Genomic DNA, 9,078 nt, shown 5'->3' on the forward strand with positions numbered 1-9,078 from the left:
CGAATACATCCGTCTCATTTGTAAAGAAACAAGGAGGGATGCAGGGAACAGCATCAGCCCTTATACATGGCCTTCTTCGACCTTACAAAGGCCTTTAATACTGTCAACCGCGAGAGTCTATGGAGCATCCTCCTAAGTTTTGGATGCCCCCAAAAGTTCGTTACCATTATCTGCCTTCTACATGACGACATGCAGGCCGTGATCCTTACCAACGGATCCATTACAGACCCAATCCACGTCTGGACCCGGGTCAAACAGGGCTGCGTCATCGCCCCAACCCTTTTCTCAATCTTTCTCGCTGCCATGCTCACAGTCAACAAGCTCCCCGTTGGAGTGGAACTAAACTACATAACCAGTGGGAACCTGTTCAACCTTCACCGTCTCCAGGCCAGGTCCAAGACCACCCCAACCTCTGTCGTCGAACTACAGTACACAGACGACACCTGTGTCTGTGCACGTAGAGGCTGAACTCCAGGACATAGTGCGGCAAACCTGTCCCACCCACCCTTTTCTCCAACAACTATCTGTCCCACCTGTGACAGGGACTGTGGTTCTCATATTGGACTGTTCAGCCAAATAAGGACTCATTTTTAAAGTGGAAGCAAGTCTTCCTCGATTCCGAGAGACTGCCTATGATGATTATGCTCCACTTGAGCCTCCGTCAGTCTTTCCTCAACTATCAGCATAACATTCTCTTCCCTTCTCCGTCTCCCTTTAAATGCATCTATCATCATCATCATCATCATAGGCAGTCCCTCGAAATTGAGGAAGACTTACTTCCACTCTAAAAGTGAGTTCTTAGGTGACTGAACAGTCCAATATGGGAATTACAGTGTCTGTCACAGGTGGGACAAACAGTCATTGAAGGAAAGGGTGGGTGGGATAGGTTTGCCACACGCTCCTTCCGCTTGCTTTCTGCATGCTCTTGGCGACGAGACTCGAGGTGCTCAGCGCCCTCCTGGATGCTCTTCCTCCACTTAGGGTGGTCTTTGGCCAGGGACTCCCAGGTGTCGGTGGGAATGTTGCATTTTATCAAGGAGGCTTTGAGGGTGTCCTTGAAACGTTTCCTCTGCCCACCTGGGGCTCGCTTGCCTTGTAGGAATTCCGAGTAGAGCGCTTGCTTTGGGAGTCTTGTGTCAGGCATGCGAACAATGTGGCCCACCCAATGGAGCTAGTCGAGTGTGATCAGTGCTTCGATGCTGGGGATGTTGGCCTGATCAAGGACGCTAACTTTGGTGCGTCTGTCCTCCCAGGGAATTTGCAGGATCTTGCGGAGACATCGTTGGTGGTATTTCTCCAGCGATTTGTGGTGTCTACTGTATATGGTTCACGTCTCTGAGCCATACAGGAGGGCAGGTATCACTACAGCCCTGTAGACCATGAGCTTGGTGCCAGATTTGAGGGCCGAAGGCTGCACTGGCACACTGGAGGTACATCTATACTATTGACTTCAACCATGTTCCACATTCTCAGCACTCTCTGGGTAAACAAGTTCCTTCTGAATTCCCTAATTGATTTCTTGGTGACTATCTTATATTGATGGCCTCTAGTTTTGCTCTTACCCACAAGTATCTACTCTATCAAAACCCTTCATAATTTTAAAGACCTCTATTAGGTCATCCCTCAACCTTCTCTTTTCAAAAGAGACCCAGCCTGTTCATCCTTTCCTTGCATTTATTGCATCTTTCACAACCACCAGACATCCCAATGCACGTTACAGCCAATGGAGTACTTATTTGAAGAGTAGGCACTGTTGTAATGTAGGAAATGTGACAGCCAATTAGCAGACAGTAAACTCCCACAAACAGCAATGTGATAGTGTACAATCTGTTTTAGTAATGTTTGATTGAGTGATAAATATTGGCCAGGACACCAGGGATAACTCCCTTGCACTTCTTCGAAATAGTGTCATGGAATCGTTTACGTTCACCTGAGAGAGCAAGACGCGACTTCGATTTAACATCTCATCTGAAAGACGGCACTTCTGACAGGACAGCACTCCCTCAGAACTGCACTTGAGTGTCAGCCTAGATTTTTGTGCTCGTGTCTCTGGAGTGGGACTTGAACCCACGACCTTCTGACTCAGAGGCCAGATACACATTTAAGCTACTAAACCATCAGAGAAGCCTTCTAATCAATGACCTAATGTGAGATGGATCCTTTTTTGATATGAGGTTATGCTGAAAATAATTCAGAAAGAAAATTGCAGTGTTTCAGTAGAAACTCTTTTGCCAAGTAAAACCATAATTCTACAGTGTATATTATAATCAGAGGGCAATCCTACTCTACGCCCCTGCGGTCGTCACTATTTTGCAGGCAGGTCGGCTAGAACCCTGATTCCATTTACCAGGCAGTATTTACTCATAAGAAATGAAGGTAGGTCAGTGTATCTTTTTTTTTTCCCCAAAGGTTCTTTCTTGGGGAGCATTCATACTGTAACTGCAGTGTGAGTCTGAATAGTTTTACTTGGCGCAAACACAATAGTTCTACTGTAATTGTACATTGAATCCAATGTCGGGGCTGACCTGACACCAAAGCGATCGCTGGATGAAGCAGCTTCACTTCAGAATCAGTTTGGGCCTTCACATTTGATTTACACTCCAAATTTAGCATCTGCGTAAAGGAGCTTAGGTTGTGCACTGATACGAAGCCGAGTGAATATGATTACACCGTAAGTCTCAACTTGTTGGTCCGACTACATATCAGTTTGTTTTTGCCCATCAAAGAGATAATTTGCTAAAAGAGAATATATTTGTTTGTCTTGCATTAAGTAAGCTTAATCAAACATAACATAAGAAATAGGAGCAGGAGTAGGCCATTCGGCCCCTCGAGCCTGCTCCGCCATTCAATATCATGGCTGATCTACCTCAACTCCACTTTCCTGCGCTATCCCCATTTCACTTAATACCCTTAATATCCAAAAATCTAACAATCTCTGTCTTGAATATACTCAATGACTGGGCTCCACAGTTCAGCATTTGACAAGGCGCCACATAAAAGGTTACTGCACAAGATAAAAGATCACGGGGTTGGGGGTAATATATTAGCATGGATAGAGGATTGGCTAACGAACAGAAAACAGAGAGGAGGGATAAATGGTTCATTCTCAGGTTGGCAATCAGTAACCAGTGGGGTGTCGCAGGGATCAGTGCTGGGACCCCAACTATTTACAATCCATATTAACGACTTGGAGGAGGAGACGGAGTGTAACTTAGCCAAGTTTGCCGACGATACAAAGATGGGAGGAAAAGCAATGTGTGAGGAAGACACACAAAATCTGTAAAAGGACATAGACAGGCGAAGTGAGTGGGCAAAAGTTTGGCAGATGGAGTATAATGTTGGAAAGTGTGAGATCATGCACTTTGGAGAAAAAAAAAATCAAAGAGCAAGTTATTATTAAATGGAGAAAGATTGCAAAGTGCTGCAGTACAGCGGGACCTGGGGGTGCTTGTGCATGAAACACAAAAGGTTAGTATGCAGGTACAGCAAGTGATCAGGAAGGCCAATGGATCTTGGCCTTTATTGCAAAGGAGATGGAGTATAAAAGCAGGGGAGTCTTGCTACAGCTATACAAGGTATTGATGAGGCCACACCTAGAATACTGCATACAGTTTTGGTTTCCATATTTACGAAAGGATATACTTACTTTGGAGGCAGTTCAGAGAAGATTCACAAGGTTGATTCCAGAGATGAGGGGTTGACTTATGAGGAAAGGTTAAGTAGGTTGGGCCTCTACTCATTGGAATTCAGAAGAATGAGAGGATGACTGGAGACCTGCTCTGCTGCACGGACCTAGTGCACACACATATCGCAGTGTGGGCAGGCCCGTGCGGCCTCTGGGCCATCGGTTCTTCTGGGCCCCGTACCCTCATTCACCGCACTTTCGGCCATGATGTTCCAGGGCCCGGCGCTCCAGCTCTATTTATAGCCCCGACCTGCGGTGGTGTTCTCACACAGGTCGGGGCGGCCCATGATGACTCGAATGCACCCCCGTTCTCCATCGTTCCTCTGTTTCTGTCTCAATCATTAAATCTCATTGGTTAGGGAGATACTCTGTTGGTCCTGCACCATTCTAAGTTTGCATTTCCAGCAAGTTACAGCACAAAAAAAAAAATTTTTTGAAGGGTGCAGGGAAAAGCCGAACTAACGCAAGATCTGGCCCATGATGTCTGACACACTTATTTCACACTGAATGTCACGTTGTGCTGCAGATTCAAAATAATCTTAAAAAATAAAGCCACATGGAGCGTGAAATTTTAAATAGTTCCAACTACTTTCTGATTTACCTGAGCTAAATAGGTATAAGCTATAAGTAGCTACAATTTCTGAACTTGTCTATGTGGAGCAGTGGCCTAAAGGGAAAGGATAGGCTAACAACTAAATCCCACAATGGTGGCAAGAGGCTCCGAGGTATGGGAAATGGTCCACGTTGTCCAGGACCGCGCCGTGGATCTTGCTGACTGGGGGGGCAGTGCTGTGCCGCGGGGACAGGTTGGTGGAGGACCTTTGTCTTATGGATGTTTAACGTAAGGCCCATGCTTTCGTACGCCTCAGTAAATATATTGACTATGACTTGGAGTCCAGCCTCTGTATGTGCGCAGATGTAGGTGTCATCCGCATACTGTAGCTTGACGAGAGAGGTTGGGACGGTCTTGGACCTGGCCTGGAGACGACGAAGGTTGAACAGGTTCCCATTGGTTCTGTAGTTTAGTTCTGCTCTGGCAGGGAGCTTGTTGACTGTGAGGTGGAGCATGGCAGTGAGGAAGATTGAGAAGAGGGTTGGGGCGATGATGCAGCCCTGCTTGACCCCGGTCCAGACGTGGATTGGGTCTGTAATGGATCCATTGGTAAGGATCACGGCATCAAGTGGAGCATAAATACCAGCATGGACTGGTTGAGTCGAACAGCCTGTTCTGTGCTGTATATCTTATGTAATCCTATGCAAGTCTTTCTTGCTTTCTTTAGGGTGGGGAGGGATAAACTAAGCCACATCTAACATACTGTTCTAAGATCAATCTCCAATCTATTATGTGGTCATTGTTCTTAGCTGAGTAAATTAGCCTGCTTTCCTTTTCATGATTGCTACCTTGTTGGAGATGGAGAAGACAATATTAGGCTCAGACTCTTGATGCTTCCAGAGTCAAAAAGCCTGCGATACTCACCTTCTAGGCCAAGTGCATTCAAGATATTTGTCATCATGGTTTGCATTGCTGTGTACCATGGAGTTTCAGGGACACCATATAAAATTTAAATCCATGTTCCTGTTAATTTGCATATATCTCAAATTGCTGATTCTAACAGATCTTAATATTCAGATTGAGGATTGATGCAATGAGACAGCAGCACAAAGAACAGCCTTTTCCAAACCTTCAGGGCCACAAAATTCAAACAGGATAAAATAGCGAATATGAAATGTAACAAAAACCTGCTTTTAGATAATGCCTTTAATGTAATATCACCCCAAGGCGCAAGCAAAAATGAATGCTGAACTAAAAAAAAAAGGAGATATTAAGAGGGGTGACCAATATAGCTTGGTTGACCTGATGGATTTGAAAGAGTACCTTAAAAGAAGAAAGGGAGGTGGAGGGGAGGGGCTACAGCAGGAAATTCCAGAGAGTGGGGAGTAGGAGGCTCAGGGCATGACCATCAATGGTGGAGTGAAGGGAGGGAGGATGCACAAGAACCCAGTATCAGTAGAGTGAAGAGTTTGGGAGGAAGTTGTCGTGCTGGAGGAATTGCAGAGATAGAGAGGGGCAAGTTCAAATAAACTGCAAACAGAGCTGAGTTGCCTAGACTTTGTAGGCCAGATTTGTAAAGCTTAGGGTGATGAGGCACATTTTGGACAAAGAAACACAGAAAATAGATGCAGGAGCAGGCCATTCGGCCCTTCGAGCCTGCACCGCCATTCAATGTGATCATGGCTGATCATGCAACTTCAGTACCCCACTTCCACCTTCTCTCCATACCCCCTGATCCCCTTAGCTGTAAGGACCACATCTAACTCCCTCTTGAATATATCCAACGAACTGGACTCAACAACTTTCTGTGGTAGAGAACTCCATAGGTTCACCACTCTCTGGGTGAAAAGGTTTCTCCTCATCTCGGTCCTATATGGCTTACCCCTTATCCTTAGGCTGTGACTCCTGGTTCTGGACTTCCCCAATATTGGGAACATTCTTCTTGCATCTAACTTGTCCAGTCCCGTCATAATTTTATATGCTACTATGAGATCCCATCTCATTCTTCTAAATTCCAGTGAGTATAAGCCGAGCCGGTCCAGTCTTTCTTCATATGTCAGTCCTGCCATCCCGGGAATTAGTCTGGTGAACCTTCGCTGCACTCCCTCAATAGCAAGCACGTCCTTCCTCAGATTAGGAGACCAAAACTGCACACAATACTCAAGGTGTGGTCTCACCAAGGCCCTGTACAACTGCAGTAAGACCTCCCTGCTCCTATACTCAAATTCCCTCGCTATGAAGGCCAGCATGCCATTTGCTTTCTTTACTGCCTGCTGTACCTGCATGCCTACCTTCAGTGACTGATGTACCATGACACCCAGGTCTTGTTGCATCTCCCCTTTTACTAATCTGTCACCATTCAGATAATATTCTGCCTTCCTGTTTTTGCCACCAAAGTGGATAACCTCACATTTATCCACATTATACTGCATCTGTCATGCATTTGCCCATTCACCCTGCAGCCTCTTAGCATCCTCCTCTCAGCTCATACTGCCACTCAGCTTAATGTCATCTGCAAACTTGGAGATATTACATTCAATTCCTTTGTCTAAATCATTAATGTATATTGTAAATAGCTGGGGTCCCAGTATTGAACCTTGCGGTACCCCACTAGTCACTGCCTGTTATTCTGAAAAGGATCCGTTTATTCCTACTCTTTGCTTTCTGTCTGCCAACCAATTCTCTACCCACGTCAATACATTACCCCCAATATCATGTGCCTTAATTTTGCACACTAATCTCTTGTGTGGGACCTTGTCAAAAACCTTTTGAAAGTCCAAATACACCACATCCACTGGTTCTCTCGTATCCACTCTACTAGTTACATCCTCAAAAAACTCTAGAAGATTTGTCAAGCATGATTTCCCTTTCATAAATCCATGCTGATTTGGACCGATCCTGTCACTGCTTTCCAAATGCGCTATTACATTTTTAATAATTGATTCCAGCATTTTCCCCATTACCGATGTCAGGCTAACCGGTCTATAATTCCCTGTTTTCTCTCTCCCTCCTTTTTTAAAAAGTGGGGTTACATTAGCTACCCTCCAATCCATAGGAACTGATCCAGAGTCCATGGAAGTTTGGAAAATGACCACCAATGCATCTACTATTTTGAGAGCCACTTCCTTAAATACTCTGGGATGCAGACTATCAAGTCCAGGCTTGTGTCTGAATATTGATCACTTGGAGGGTTATGGGAACTGCACCTTCAGATGATGGAGGAAAAATCAATATAACTAAAAAACACTGCAAGAGTAAACAATAAAATGTGTTTACCTTTGCTCCTCTTCAAGATCGGCAATGATGCATTCTAGCTCGCCCCTCTCCTCTTTCTCCACCAACTTGAGGATCTGCACAGGACTCTGGGGCTGACTTATGGGTGACTCTCTCCCCAGCGTCTGACAGTACTGTTGGATCAGTGTGTGCTCGTCATCACTGCACCAGAAACAAATGTTGCAGTCTTATTTTACATCTCTCTTATCATGCATAAATGATTTACTTTGTCTGTATAACTGTTAATAGATGTCATCTGTCCTTGCCCTACCTGCCAAAGTAAACTATGAATAAATTCAGCTTATTGATTCAATTACAATTTAAAAGCATAAACCTTATTCAGTAATATAGGGCCCAAGTTTCGGCCTCAGTTGCTCCTGATTTTTTGGAGCAACTGGTGTAGAACAGAGTATCTTAGAAATTCAAATTCTCGGCATTTAGTTTGCTCCAGTTCTAGTCAGTTAAAACAGTTTCATTTTGGAACAGAATTTTTTTTTCAAAAGGGGGCGTGTCCGGCCACTTACGCCTGTTTTCAAAGTTTCGGCAGTGAAAACTTACTCCAAACTAACTTAGAATGGAGTAAGTGAAGATTTTTGTACGCTCGAAAAAACCTTGTCTACACTTTAGAAAATCAAGCGTAGGTTACAAATCAGGCATAGGGAATGGGGGGGGGGGGGGAGGTTTAAAGGGAAGTTTACAAACATTAAACACTTCAGTTTTACAAATAAAGTGCCATCATCAATAATAAATGATAAAAACATCAATAAATAAACCAAAAAAAATTAATAAATAAAACATTTTCTACTTACCGATTGCAGCACCGGGAGCCTTCCAACAGCATGCTAGGATGCCCCCCCCCCCCACGCCCACGCCCAGTGTGTCTCTATCTCTCTGTCTGTGTCTGTGTTTCTGACAGCGAGGGGAAGGGGGGCAGGGGGAGGGGAGGGGGTGGGTGCAGGGGAAGGGGAGGGAGGGCAGGGGAAGGGGAGGGAAGGGGGAGAGGAGGAAGGGAGGCAGAGGGGGAGAAGGGGAAGGGGGGGAAGGGTAAGGGGAAGGGGGGGGAGGGTAAGGGGAAGGGGGGGGAAGGGTAAGGGGAAGGGGGGGGAAGGGTAAGGGGAAGGGGGGGAAGGGTAAGGGGAAGGGGGGGAAGGGTAAGGGGAAGGGGGGGAAGGGTAAGGGGAAGGGGGGGAAGGGTAAGGGGAAGGGGGGTAGGGTAAGGGGAAGGGGGGTAAGGGAAGGGGAAGGGGGGTAAGGGGAAGGGGGGGTAAGGGGAAGGGGGGTAAGGGGAAGGGGGGTAAGGGGAAGGGGGGGTAAGGGGAAGGGGGGTAAGGGGAAGGGGGGTAAGGGGAAGGGGGTAAGGGGAAGGGGGTAAGGGGAAGGGGGGTAAGGGGAAGGGGGGGTAAGGGGAAGGGGGGGTAAGGGGAAGGGGGGGTAAGGGGAAGGGGGGGTAAGGGGAAGGGGGGGTAAGGGGAAGGGGGGTAAGGGGAAGGGGGGTAAGGGGAAGGGGAGGGAGGGCAGGGGAAGGGGAGGGAGGGCAGGAGAAGGGGAGGGAGGGCAGGAGAAGGGG

At 46.4% G+C, this 9,078-nt stretch overlaps 1 protein-coding gene across 5 annotated transcripts in view; it reads right to left on the reverse strand.

Annotated features, from left to right (window-relative positions):
* LOC139273181 (utrophin-like) overlaps window positions 1-9,078 on the reverse strand; it is a 476,555-nt gene that overhangs the window by 56,677 nt on the left and 410,800 nt on the right. For all 5 annotated transcript variants that reach the window (XM_070889721.1, XM_070889722.1, XM_070889723.1 and 2 more), the window contains one exon: window positions 7,515-7,673. In XM_070889721.1, the coding sequence (XP_070745822.1) occupies window positions 7,515-7,673 (159 nt within the window). The remainder of the gene's footprint in view (window positions 1-7,514; window positions 7,674-9,078) is intronic.

This window comes from Pristiophorus japonicus, chromosome 9 (assembly GCF_044704955.1).
Source record: "Pristiophorus japonicus isolate sPriJap1 chromosome 9, sPriJap1.hap1, whole genome shotgun sequence".
Classification (NCBI taxonomy): domain Eukaryota; kingdom Metazoa; phylum Chordata; class Chondrichthyes; family Pristiophoridae; genus Pristiophorus; species Pristiophorus japonicus.